The following is a 13111-nucleotide window of genomic DNA, read 5'->3' on the forward strand; positions in this document are numbered from 1 at the left end:
TTCCCTTGTTGGCCAGTTTAATGTTCCGTGTACTCTTCATGTTCACATTATGTTAATAACTAATATACCTATAATTTATAAATCTCAACCTAAGCTCAAATTAGCTCAACTCGCCAATTTGAGCCTCCAGTCTCTTCATTATTCTCTCCCGATGAGACTCCAAATCGTCCTCATCCTCATCAGCTTCGTTCTCTTGTAGTGGATTCAACTGGTGTCTTTCAAATTGATCAAAAAGCTCATCATATTCATCTAGCTCTCCGTGGTTTTCTTCGTCTCTTTCGTCAATGAAGTCATCTCTTAGCACATGAGGTCGGTAGTGCGTCATAAATGTGGTATCTTCTGTTCCATCTTCATCCTCAAAGTCGTCAGAGTCCCCGACAAGATATCCCTCCTCGTCCTCATCTTCTGGGTAATCGTTTTGATAAAAACTTTCAGCGTTGGAGTCCTCATCATCCGTTAACAGCCTATCTTCGCCGTCTGACTCGTCATCTAGCAAATTCTCTAATTCCTCATCAAACTTGATATATCCAATTCTTTCGTAGGAGTTATTCGAAGGGTCGTCAAAAACCTCTTTCGTTCTATAATACACATCATAAACATAATCTGGGGCAGTGGCGGGGTTTAATGCAGTAACAGGAGCGGCCATGCTAGCACTAGCGCTACTTCTCCTCCTTCGTCTTTTGCGTCCAGGGTCTGGAGCCTGGGCTGCCTCCATAGACAGGTAATCGTTGACCAAATCACTCAATTGATCAGGGAGTTTGGACTCATCCTCTTCTGTATCATATAGGAGCCGAAAAATTTTTTCCCCGTTCTTATTCGTCTCCGAATCGTCCTTCAAAAGTGAAATTCCCGCATTGTCCACCTCTTGCGACTGGGCCAGTGCAAATATATATCTGTTTGATTTGGACTTCTTGATGCCTCTATCAAAAATGAGCGCTTGCAACGGGTCTTCCGTCCGTCTCCTCTTGACCCTTATTACTTCTGGCAGTTGTTTGTAGCTTGGAATCATCGGATTAGAAGTAAGAGAGTGTGTAAGTGGTACATATTGTCTGGTCTGTTTTCTGAGATGAAGGTCATGTGACAGATTACGTTATCAACATTTACATGCCAATAACGTTCTCTTTCCCCAGATGACCAGCTGTTTCCAGGCGAAGGTTTTGTCCTGACCCACTTGCTCAGTCTGAGCGTTGCGTGCTCAACCAAAAGAATGTGGTGTTTGATGTTACTTGCGGTAGATAGACTTATCGCGTCAACTCACAGAAATGCTCTTCCCTCTTTGTGACTCTTCGCATTGACCCAGGAACATGGGAATCATAGCTCTAAGTCTATTGCTTTACAGGCTAAACAAGTCGTATAGGCGAGTCAGTGACGTTCTGGTGGGAACTGTGTTTGAGCCGTCCAAGGATATTGTTTTGATCACTGGCGGAGTGACTGGATTAGGCAGAGAATTGGCAATAGCATTCAGAGAAAAGGGAGCTACGGTTGTTGTGTGGGATATACGCTATCCCGAGGAAGACCTGAAACTAGACAATGTTTTCTATTATCAATGTGACGTCAGTGATCGAAGAGAAGTGCTCAAGCTTAGTAAGGCCGTTAGGGAACAGGTTGGAGTTGTCACAATTCTAATCAACAATGCCGGATACACCAAAGGAAAAAGTCTGCTGGAACTCTCGCATGATGAAATCGAACGCACTATAAAAGTGAACTTGCTCTCAAGTTTTTACACTATAAAAGCGTTCCTTCCAGAAATGTTGAAGGCAAAAAGAGGTTACATTATCACCATTGGCTCAGTATTAGGATATATATCTCCTGCAAGACTAAGTGCTTACGGAGCTTCCAAGTCTGGCTTAGTGGCACTGCATGAATCACTAACATATGAGCTGGGCCCACCATCTTTGAATCAAAGCGGAGTGAAAACCCTGTTGATATGTCCAGGCCAGATGCAGACGAGAATGTTCAACGGGGTGATCACCCCATCTTCTTTAGTAGCGCCTCTCTTAGATCCCACGTACGTTGCAAACTACATCGTGGGAGCTGTTGAGCTGGGTCGCAGAGGTGAAATTAAAATTCCGTTCTACGGTAACTTCTTGCCCATCATCAGAGCTGCCCCTTGGCCCATTGTTGAACTTGCCAGAGGTATGTCCGGCATTGATGCTTCAATGAGGAAGTTTGTTGGTGCTATCAGTGCTTCAAATTCACAACAGGCCTCTCTTTTGGGACACGACACCAATTCTTTAGAATCAGTAGTAAACTAGATTGTAGTGCTTCACCCAATTGATTAGGCTGCCCTGCAGTTTATCCTATTGATCTTACTTAAAATGCTTATCCTAAACTCCATCCTAAGCAACTGTCAATGGCCAAACCAATTCCTGAAAGCACTCTGGAAGACCTCGGGTATTTTCCCAAGGGAACTCCCGTTACCTCAGATCCAATCATAAACGGCATACCTTTCCGAACCACCTTTTGGCCCGTTCCAGAAGGTGTTACTGTGAAAGGGAGAATACTGTTTGTACACGGATTGGCAGAACATGCCCTGGTTTACACAGAACCGATGGATTTCTTCAGCCAATCTGGATATGAATGTTTCTTCTACGACCAGAGAGGTGCAGGTTTGACGGCTAAATACTATAAAAATATAGGTGTCACGAACAGCACGTATGTGTTTGATGATTTGGAGGCTATCATTGAATTGAACTTGAAAGAGGCCGAACAATACCACCATAAGCTTTTTCTTATTGGCCATTCAATGGGCGGAGCAATTGTCAGTAACTATGCTATAATTGGCAAACATAGGGACGAGATTAGTGGAATTGTGGCATGTGCCCCTCTCATCGAGACTCACCCTAAGACATCTCCAAACATCATCTTAGAATACCTGGTGCGAGGACTCGTTTATGTGATACCCAACCACAAGTTCAACAGTAAGTTAAATATTGATTTTATTACCTCCGATAAAGGTTACACTGAGTTTCTGTTGCAAGACAGGCTTTCAGACCCCATTGGATCTCTAATTCTGTTCCGTGATGCGTTTTACCGTGGACGACGACTATTGACTCCCGAGTTCTACACCAAATTCAAGAAGGATTTACCATATCTGGTCATTCACGGGGCCAAAGATTACTGTTGCAGTGGAGACTCTGCTAAGAAGTTTGTAGATCTTATCAACAAAAACGAGCCAACTGCCCAGCAAACCATAACGTTGTATGAAGAGGGTAAGCATAGTCTTCTCTTAGAAAAAGAAGAACTTAGGTACAAAGTGTACAATGATCTTCTAAAGTTTCTGGACGACCAGGCATAGGCTCATGCGAAGTATTCTAGAACATCAACTCAGGGTGCATGAAAATTAATATATAGAGTAAGTATATATTAATCGTGGATAACCATTGAAAAGTGCTGGGTGCACACACCTCCACCGTATTCCACTCAACAAAACGGAACTGAATGATGATAGAAGGGGGTGAGGGGGTGAATAATATTAGAGGAACCAAGTGGGGGTGAATGACTAGAATATTGGTGTGAGAGAAACCCACATTTTTCATTTATCGTGGGTCCGGGGTTGTGGGAAACATGGGGTGCGAAGGGGGTGGGGGTGAAGGGGATACTTTCAATATTGTTGGGGTGAAGGGAGAAACAAAAAGGGATAGTCGAAAACAGTTAAACAATTGAATCCAAAACGGAAAACGGTTTACCCTTCGTCAATCTAGAGCGTAACTAACTGCCATTACATATTTATATTATCATAATCATTGCCTGCTCACGTTCACGAAGTTGAGTCTGCTTGAAAATCTGTCTACGGCTATTATAACCGGGGAATGGGGCATGAATTTAGCCACCACCGGTAAACCATGTGACCAGTGTGTTGGCTGTGTTTGCCAACACCGGTATCGGCGTAATGTTGGACGTACTATTTAACCAAAGCAATTAATAAAGGTAGGAGGTGACTTGATTCCGAAATAATTTGTCCCGGTCACCCCCGAGAGGGACCATAAAATCGTTTTCTTGGTGCACCAAGCAGCGAAAGGAATGCATATTTCAGCTTTGGACCATCATTCCCTATTCTCCGGTTTGTTGAGCACTACTGAGCGTGTTCTCCACAACGATCTTTTCCCTTCAATGCCAGCGTGTCACCATCTTCACCAAGTAACAATTTTATCAGTGGGAGGTGATAGACTTTTGTGCTGACAAATGTTTTGCGCATTTAGGTATCCGTTGGGGTATATAGGGTGTCCAGACTTCAATACAATCTCATTTCCACAATAGGCACCCCCTCACTCCTAAAGAGAAATCTCCGGCACCCCGTTAATAGGGATGAAGTGGGGGTTTTTAAACCTCTACGAAGAGGATTAGAAACTTCCTTTCCCCAGATTCTTGCAGAATTTCAAGCATTAGGTGGCAATATAAAAGAAATAGCAAATCCGTTGCTAATTCTCCTTTTTTCTCTTAGTCCCTTTCATCTTATACATATAGCCTAACAATCTGAAAATGTCTGAATTTGTTGCTAAAATTAACATTCCAACCATCGCTGAGCCAGTTGAAGTTCCAACCGGTCTTTTCATTAACAACGAATGGGTTGCTGCTAAGAGTGGAAAGACTTTTGCTGTCACCTCTCCTATCGACGAGTCTCACCTGACTGATCTACAGATGGCCGGGGCTGATGATGTTGATATCGCCACCGACTTTGCTTACAAGGCTTTCTACAAGCACAAGTTTGTTGAGCCTTCCGTCAGAGGAAGATGGTTGTATAAGTTGGCTGAGCTTTTTGAGGAGCACAAGGATACAATTGCTAAACTTGAGTCTTTGGACAACGGTAAAGCTTTACACTGTGCTCAATTCGATCTGAACTTGGTTGTTGAGTACTTAAGAAGCTGCGCTGGTTACGCTGACAAGGTTGATGGTAGAACTATCAACACTGGCAAAGATCACTTGAACTTCACTAAGAGAGAGCCACTCGGTGTTTGCGGTCAAATCATTCCATGGAACTTCCCAATTTTGATGTGGGCTTGGAAGATTGGTCCAGCTCTTGCCACTGGTAATGCTGTTGTCTTGAAACCAGCTTCCGCCACTCCATTGACCGCTTTATATGCTACAAAGCTTGTCAAGGAGGCCGGAATTCCAGCTGGTCTTGTCAACATTGTCCCAGGTTCTGGTAGAGGATGTGGTAACGCTATCTTGCAGCACCCAAAGATCAAGAAGATTGCCTTCACTGGATCTACTGCTGTTGGTATTGACGTCATGGTTGCCGCTGCTACCTTCAACTTGAAGAAGGTTACATTGGAGTTGGGTGGTAAATCCCCAAACATCGTCTTTGACGATTGTGAATTGGAGAGCACCATTCAGAACCTGATCACCGGTATCTTCTTCAATGGAGGTGAGGTGTGTTGTGCTGGTTCCAGAATCTACGTGCAAGAGGGTATTTACGAGCAGGTTCTTAGTAAATTCAAGGAAGAGATCTCCAAGCTGAAGGTTGGTAATCCATTCGAAGAGGGTACCTACCAAGGTGCTCAGGCTACCCCAGACCAGTTCGAGTGTGTCTTGGGCTACATTGAGAGAGCAAAGAAGGCCGGTGCTAAGTTGCTGACCGGTGGTAACAGAATCGGAACCAAGGGTTATTTCGTTGAGCCAACTGTCTTCTACGACTGTGATGAAGACTTAGAGATTGTTAAGGATGAGATCTTTGGTCCTGTTGCATCTATTGGTAAATTCAAGGACGTCGCTGAATTGGTTGAGAAGGCCAACAACTCCGAGTACGGTTTGGCTGCTGGTATCCACACTCAGGACTTAAACAAAGCTTTCGGTGTCGCTGACCAATTGGAAGCCGGATCCGTCTGGATCAACACATACAACGACTTACACCAGAGTGTTCCATTCGGTGGTTACAAGACCTCCGGTATTGGTCGTGAGATGGGTCTGGAAGCTTTTGACAACTACACCCAGGTTAAGGCTGTCAGAACCAGATTGAACGTTCCAACCGCCTAAATAGTAAATACTTGATTAAATCTTAATGACCGTTTGCTCTTAACATCTCAGTATACTATTTGACATCTCTAATAATTGGGTAGTGTACCAGAACATTATGATTCATCACTAACTAGGATATCTCTGAGTTGGGTTTCTGCTCTACCTTCAAGGAATGCAATACTCTGACGACGACCTCAATGACTATGAGAACGAGCCTTATGACGATGACGAGTTTATAGAAGAAGACTTGACCAAAGAAGAGTTGGATGAACTTTACACTCTCCTACCCTTGATTAAGGCCAAGTTGAAAGACCACAATCCTGACATCACGGACAGAGACTTCAAAGAGGCCCTTTGGTTCAATTACATGGTCGTGGATGATGCTGTAAGAGAATTGAAACAGAATTTTAGTATGTATAAAAGTTGCAAGCGATTGATGGCTGAGACGTTGAGAATAGTTGTTCCGAAGGAGATACTCGTTGGTGGTTCAAGTAAACTGGCACTGTTGGCTAAGAGTCGAAGGGCAAAAAGGAATAATGAGACGGGGGACACATCTCACTCATCTAGAGCGCATTCAGGTTTGGATAGTCTGTTGAGTAAGAATGTTGATGAAAAGGGAACATTCTCTTTATTGGATGATATCGATCTTGATAATCGACCTAAATTCTCGTTGAAAGGCTTCAAAGAAGAGGAAAAACCAAAAAAATCACAGCTAAAAGAACATAATCAACAGGCAAAAGACACAAAGTCTGAGGATTTAACCCCTCAAAATGAACCCAGCCCCATTGAGAAAAATGAGACGATAAAGGAGAACGTGATTCCATTTCGTATGATTCAACTTAAGTTTGAGGATGCACATCGTTCTATCATTGTAGATACGCCCCAGTCAGCAATTTCTGCTTTATTTGAAACCACCAGAGAACCCAAGAGGAGAAAGACTTCCCATGACTCAAAAATCTTGACCTTGATTAATTCAAGTTTGACTAACATAGATATAGAAAAAGTTAAAGCCAATTTTAGCAAGCCCAATCCAGTTGATGTATTAGCTAACGAACCCAGAAGTGCTGTAAGCAAAAAGTCTGAAGTTTCAGAAGAACCAGAGAGACTTGAAACAGTTCAAGAAAAGTTACAAAAACTGACTATCAAGCATACCAAACCAATTAAATCCTTGGACATAAACGCTGCAATCAGCAAACTGGAAAGCCAGAATATTTCGTTCGTAGTTTTTGGTCATGTCGACTCCGGTAAATCTACAATAATCGGGAGACTGCTGTACGATTTGAAGGTGGTAGATAGTAAGACTCTCCACAAGTTAACCAAGGAATCTTCCAGTATTGGAAAGGGATCATTTGCCTTGGCCTGGATCATGGATCAAACATCGGAAGAGAGGGAGCGCGGAGTGACGATTGATATATGTCAGACATCTTTCAACTACAAGAATAAACAATTCACAATCATTGATTCCCCAGGCCATCAAGATTTCATTCCTCAGATGATTAACGGGGTATGCCAGGCTGATATAGCCGTGTTAATCGTGGATTCCAGTGATTTTGCCAAGACATTTAACCATGGTCAGACGAAGGAGCAATTAAGGATAGCCAAATCTCTGAACTTGAACAAACTTATTGTTGTTGTCAATAAAATGGACCTTTGCGACTGGAATATGGATCATTATAATAAGATTGTCGAATCCATGGGAAGTTACCTTTTTGAAGATTTGCAATATCGTCAAGATGACTGTCAGTTCATTCCAGCCTCTGGATTGAATGGTGATAATGTAGTTAAGGGCAAAGGTAACAGCTTGCCACTGGTTGATTTGCTTTATCACGAGAATAAAGTAAAGCAATCCCAACCAATCGCTGAGCAGAAGTTGATCATGACTATTATTGATGTAGAAGATCAAGCTCATGACAACTTGACTCTCAAAGTGAGAGTAAATTCCGGGTTTGTACAAGCTGGTGAAACAGTCAAGCTTCTTCCATCGTTTGATTTCTGCAGAATCAACAAGATTCTCAAATCAAACGAAGCACAGGATATTTGCATTGCTGGAGAATTTGTGGTTCTAAGGATGAAGGTAGTCAAGTCGGTTGAGGAAAAGAGTTTAATCAGACTTGGTGATCTGTGCGTGTCAATTGATGAGGAAATTCCAATTTCTTCTAACTTAAGGATGGAAATTCACCTGTTTGATATGGACAAGCCGTTACTCAAAGGTACACCGTTTGTTCTATTTAGAAACAATGTATCGGTCCCAGCTAGAATTATTGAGATCGAACAGATTATGAACTCCCAAAAGAAGAAAATCCCTAGACATTTATCATCAAGACAGCGAGCTATAGTGTCTGTTGCAATAGAAAGCAAATTGCCAATTATAACTTGGGAAGAGAAAGTAAGGAGAGTTGTCATTAGAAAAGACAGTTCGATAATTGGGGCGGGCCAGATTATCGAAGCTCTGTAGCCTACAGATCTAAAGATGGAACTTAATGCAGTTTTTTCGGTGTGACATTGTTCATTAAGCTAGGTAGTCTAAAACAAAAAGTCAACCACCAGTAAAAATATGCTCAATGCCATGATTATGGTGACAATGGATTTTGTGCTTTTAGAATTTCTATCTCGGGTCTTCAGTAGCTCTAGATTACCCAACTTCACATCTTGTAGAACGTCCTCATGGTTGTCCATCATTTGACTGATAGCTGAAGACTGGTCACTTAGTTGCAGAGATATTTCATTGATAAGCCCCGTGATATCCATAATGGAATTTTCCAGAGACTTTGCCTTTGCAAGCTCTTTGTTCTTATTTGCCAACAATAATTCTGTATTCTCCTGTTCCAATATTTGCAATTGCTGGCTACTTGCTGGTGGAAAGCTCTCGTTAGGTTCTTCTGCCTGTTCATCTTCAGACACATGATCATCTTCGATTTCATTCTCCTCCAGCAAAGAGTCTGCAAAAAAATTTGACTTCTGAAGCTCCCTTTTTTTACTCAACCTTTGCTGTTTCATCTCCATAAACGAGGTGGAAGTTTCCTTCAAACTCATGGTAAGATATGTGAGCACCTGTTTCTTGAACCTTCTCATGGTGTCCTCATACAGTTCCTGTTCTTCTACTCTGTGCGAATGCATCATCTTTTTGCCCAAGTAGCTTGGTAGAGTTCTGTTCTGAATCATATTTTGGTAATGCTTGTCCTCGTATGTTTCCAAGAACTTGATCTTTTGGGATATTTTATGCAATTGAAGGTTGATCTCCTCGTCGATTTTATCTTTCTGATCTTCTGTCAACGACTCGTCTTCCTTCTGATTCTGACGGCTTACGGTTGATGATAGGAGGTAAGGTTTTCTGACACTCTTGATGAATTTGAGTATATGTGACAAGAACTTGCTCACCTCTAATGCCTCTTTCAGAAGAGTATCTTGGGGTTTGTTTTCGTCATTAGCTGTTTTTCTTGCAGATTTCGTACGTATATCACCTGTTTGTTCGTAGATATGAACGCAATTCTGAAACAGAACAGTTAGATCAGACATTGCAGGACTTTGCTGAATAGTATATATGTACTGATGAAGATCAAAGCAGCGTACCACCTAAGCGACTGATTACGTAACCATCAATCTAAACTGTGAAGAGACATAGAAGCGGTTAACTGAGCCCTAGATTAGAGTTGAGCGGCCACTTTTAGAAAATAACAAGAAAGCAACCTACGTTCAAATAGTACGAGAATTACACAAGATTATTAGCGTTGTTGAGTCCAATTTTTCAGTTTACTCCCCACAAATCGATTCTCTTTTTAAAAACCTGACCTCCTTCGCCCAAATTACATCTTTACACCAAATACCTAGTGCGATATTCGAATGAATATCGAGTTCCCGATAGATCTCCAAAAAGGACCGTTGAAACCACCATGAACGACGAACCCCTTTCCGGATCTCATTGGGATGACAATGCGCCATCTAGTTCGATATTCAACGTGCCGGATGAAGTCGATCCAACTTTGAATCCATTCAAGGAGGAAGACGATGAAGTAGTGGGCGCTCTACAAGAGGTTTCGTTAGAAAGTGATGCCGAAACCGTCTCCAAGGATGAGGAACGCCAACCAAATTTGCACGAAGAGGACCTTGACGATAACGCTGCCAATTCTTTTGCTTCGGGGTCCAATAATGACATAAATACAGGAGTTTCTGGTCAGGATATTGAACCTGACTCCCAACAACAACAGGAGGCTGATATAGCCAAGGAGCAGATCAAACTGAAAAAGACAGAGCTGTTAAGCAGCTTAACCGAGGGTATTGAAAAAGAAGTGAAGACAAGTAACTTTGGACCTGATGGTAACCTTTTTGGTGACACTAACACCGAAGAACTTAAGTCAGCTATGGAGGCGTCAACAACTTCACCAGATCGTCATACATTTTCATCTTCGAATCGAAAGAAAACTGTTTTCAGACCTAGACCCAGAAGAATAGGCGGTAAGGTTGTCGTTCCTTCAGAGCCTCAAGATGATCCATTGAATAGCAGTAAAGATGATGATCTGTCCAATGAAACAGAAGCAAATAGGGATGCCCCCTCTGTTGGAAAGTTGTTGATCGAATCAGTTGATGAACCCTTATTCAATATTACAAAGAAAACCATAATAAGTCCAACCGTTTCCCCCAAAAAAGAACGAAAAGCTGCAAAACCCACGTCGGCAATTCCTGACTCTAATGAAAACATGGACCGCTTTGACATTGTTGTTGATGACCCCATAAAAGTTGGAGAGCTTACGTCTGCGCATGTTGTGTACAAAATTAAAACTAGGACTGATTCCGAGTTAGTAGCAAGCAAGGAACTTAGTGTTACTCGAAGATACAGAGATTTCCTTTGGTTATACAATCAGCTGGTCAGTAATCATCCAGGTTTTATTATCCCACCACCGCCTGGAAAACAAGTTGTTGGAAGATTTGAGAGCAAGTTCATTGAAAACAGAAGGCTGGGCTTGGAAAAAATGCTGGTCAATATTAGTAGGGATAGATCACTGCAGAAAGACATGGATTTTATCATTTTCATATCAAGCGAAAAGTTCCAAGAGGAATCTAAACAGCGGGAAGTTATTCACCACCATAATATGAATAGCTCCACAGCCGTTGTCAGTGAAAACGATACTATGAGTTCTGGCGCTTCATTGAACAATTCTGGATTTATGTCTTCGATATCGAATGCTCTTTCTATTTCAGCTCCCAAATATGTTGAGAACGACAAGTACTTTATTGAAAAAGCTAATTACATTGAGCAATTGGATCAACAGCTGAAAAATCTCTTAAAAACCTTAGACTTGATAACCCAGCAGAGAGAGGAATTGGTGACCACGATTGAAGAGTTTTTGAACACTATAAATGAGCTCATTGACTTGGAGGTGAGTAATGATGTTTCAGCCATTTTCTTGGAGTTACACAATCTACAAACCAAGTCGAAGGAGCTACTTGAAAGAACCAATATGCAAGAAGTGCTAACTTTAACTACCACTCTTGACGAGTATGTGCGTATAATTGGGTCCATAAGAATTGTTTTTGAAAACCGGTTCAAGGTAATCAACAATCTCCTCAATCTAAAAAGTCAGGTAGCTACAAAGGAGAAGAAACTGAATAAAGCGAAAACCAAACAACATAATCAGGTGGATAAGATACAGAGGTACGAAAGAGAGCTTTCTGCCTTATCGAATGCGGTAGATCAAGAAACTGCCAAACGGGACATGATTGTAGACAATGTAAAGAAACAACTAGAAATATTTGAAGATAAGAAAGTTGATGATTTCCGTTCTATGGTTGAAATATACTGGGAGTCACTTATTGAAACGCAAAAGGAAATCATTGAACTTTGGGAAACTTTCTACGAGAAATGCAAATTTGACTAAGCTATAATTAACTGAGTTGCCATTACAAGTATGAATGATTATGTTTTAGTTGGTTCGGTCAACGTGTAGGTGAGTGTTGATTGAATTTGTGAATGCAGATTGTGAATTACGTAGGTTCACAATCAATCAGTCTTGGCCTTCTTATTGCTACCGAAGTCTTCGTCACCATTGTCCACCTCAACTTGGTCATATCTTTTCTTTAAACCCTTCATCTTTCTAGTTTGAAGCTTAGACAGATCTTGAGAACCAACATGGACTTGAGCAACTTTGTCACCAATAATGTCAGTCTGAACGTTCTTTTTAACCTTAGGTTGCTGTTGTTTGGGTTGAGTAAGGGCCTCCTTTTCGACCTCTGGGTCTGGTGATTGATATCTACCAACTTTAAAGGTCAATCTTGGACCGACTTCGTCCAATTCAACTCGTGGAAGTTTTGGTTCTGGAGATTTGTAGGTTTTCAAGCGATAGACTCTGAAATGAACTAAGGGTAACTTTGAAATGGATTCCTCAACATCATCAATCTCTCCAGCACTTATGCTAATCACATGTTGGAGACCTTTTAAGTCCAGCAAGTTGGTCTCTTCACCACGGTAAAAATCTAGGAACAAGGATTTCAAGTGTTGGTAAACAGGATGACTATCAAAAATAGGACCATTGAACACAAACATAGGTTTCATACCGACGTCAACTCTGCTTTGCTTGAATTCATTCAGAAGTTTGTAGTTATTCAATATAGAGAGCTCGATCATATCATATAGTTTGTAGTTAAAGGTACGAATCCATGTCAAAGTGTTTGGTCTTTTCTTATTATGAGAGCTCAGCACCAGCAAAGAACTATCGTTCTTTTCACTGAAGAATTCAAGACTGGAAGGGTCTTCAAATGGTAGGATATCGTTTTTTTTATTGAACCTTTTCATATTTGGCTTCTTCAAGGAACTGAGGTCCACGACAACGTCGTGTAGAACTTTGTTTGAAGACTTGCCCGGTACAAAAAGGGCATTCTTGACATTCTCTACAATCTTTGGATCCCTCTTTCCAAGTTCTCTTTTGGCACGGGCAGTTTTTGGTTTGATAGTTCTGATCATTGTGCTTGGATATTGCCTTTAGAGATAGCTGAAGGGAGAGAGGGAAAAAAAAATTAAATCTGAATTTTTTCAGAGATGAGCATCAGTGGTCATAACCATAGAGATTTTGTATGGAATGAGAAGCTCCACTATTCAAACAACCGATAACTTGTAACGACACCACAATCAAGGCTAATATTTACCCTGAAGTTATTTAAA

The 13111-nt window shown here is 41.5% G+C and overlaps 7 protein-coding genes across 7 annotated transcripts; 4 read left to right on the forward strand and 3 right to left on the reverse strand.

The window, feature by feature from the left end:
* Positions 1 to 100: 100 nt before the first annotated feature.
* PAS_chr3_0984 (uncharacterized protein) lies at positions 101 to 1009 on the reverse strand (the record flags this gene model as incomplete). Its single annotated transcript, XM_002493181.1, has 1 exon — positions 101 to 1009. The coding sequence occupies one exon, from the start codon at positions 1007 to 1009 to the stop codon at positions 101 to 103; it is 909 nt and encodes a 302-aa protein (XP_002493226.1).
* Positions 1010 to 1304: 295 nt separating this feature from the next.
* On the forward strand, positions 1305 to 2255 carry PAS_chr3_0985 (uncharacterized protein; the record flags this gene model as incomplete). Its single annotated transcript, XM_002493182.1, has 1 exon — positions 1305 to 2255. The coding sequence occupies one exon, from the start codon at positions 1305 to 1307 to the stop codon at positions 2253 to 2255; it is 951 nt and encodes a 316-aa protein (XP_002493227.1).
* Positions 2256 to 2353: 98 nt separating this feature from the next.
* On the forward strand, positions 2354 to 3298 carry PAS_chr3_0986 (Serine hydrolase with sequence similarity to monoglyceride lipase (MGL); the record flags this gene model as incomplete). The annotated part of the gene is made up of 1 exon (XM_002493183.1): positions 2354 to 3298. The coding sequence occupies one exon, from the start codon at positions 2354 to 2356 to the stop codon at positions 3296 to 3298; it is 945 nt and encodes a 314-aa protein (XP_002493228.1).
* Positions 3299 to 4482: 1184 nt separating this feature from the next.
* PAS_chr3_0987 (Mitochondrial aldehyde dehydrogenase) lies at positions 4483 to 5976 on the forward strand (the record flags this gene model as incomplete). The annotated part of the gene is made up of 1 exon (XM_002493184.1): positions 4483 to 5976. The coding sequence occupies one exon, from the start codon at positions 4483 to 4485 to the stop codon at positions 5974 to 5976; it is 1494 nt and encodes a 497-aa protein (XP_002493229.1).
* Positions 5977 to 8481: 2505 nt separating this feature from the next.
* Positions 8482 to 9474, reverse strand: PAS_chr3_0989 (t-SNARE required for ER membrane fusion and vesicular traffic; the record flags this gene model as incomplete). Its single annotated transcript, XM_002493185.1, has 1 exon — positions 8482 to 9474. The coding sequence occupies one exon, from the start codon at positions 9472 to 9474 to the stop codon at positions 8482 to 8484; it is 993 nt and encodes a 330-aa protein (XP_002493230.1).
* Positions 9475 to 9848: 374 nt separating this feature from the next.
* Positions 9849 to 11831, forward strand: PAS_chr3_0990 (uncharacterized protein; the record flags this gene model as incomplete). The annotated part of the gene is made up of 1 exon (XM_002493186.1): positions 9849 to 11831. The coding sequence occupies one exon, from the start codon at positions 9849 to 9851 to the stop codon at positions 11829 to 11831; it is 1983 nt and encodes a 660-aa protein (XP_002493231.1).
* Positions 11832 to 11953: 122 nt separating this feature from the next.
* On the reverse strand, positions 11954 to 12913 carry PAS_chr3_0991 (Essential protein involved in the processing of pre-rRNA and the assembly of 60S ribosomal subunit; the record flags this gene model as incomplete). The annotated part of the gene is made up of 1 exon (XM_002493187.1): positions 11954 to 12913. The coding sequence occupies one exon, from the start codon at positions 12911 to 12913 to the stop codon at positions 11954 to 11956; it is 960 nt and encodes a 319-aa protein (XP_002493232.1).
* Positions 12914 to 13111: the final 198 nt, after the last annotated feature.

The sequence above is a fragment of the Komagataella phaffii genome, chromosome 3 (assembly GCF_000027005.1).
Source record: "Komagataella phaffii GS115 chromosome 3, complete sequence".
Lineage (NCBI taxonomy): Eukaryota > Fungi > Ascomycota > Pichiomycetes > Pichiales > Pichiaceae > Komagataella > Komagataella phaffii.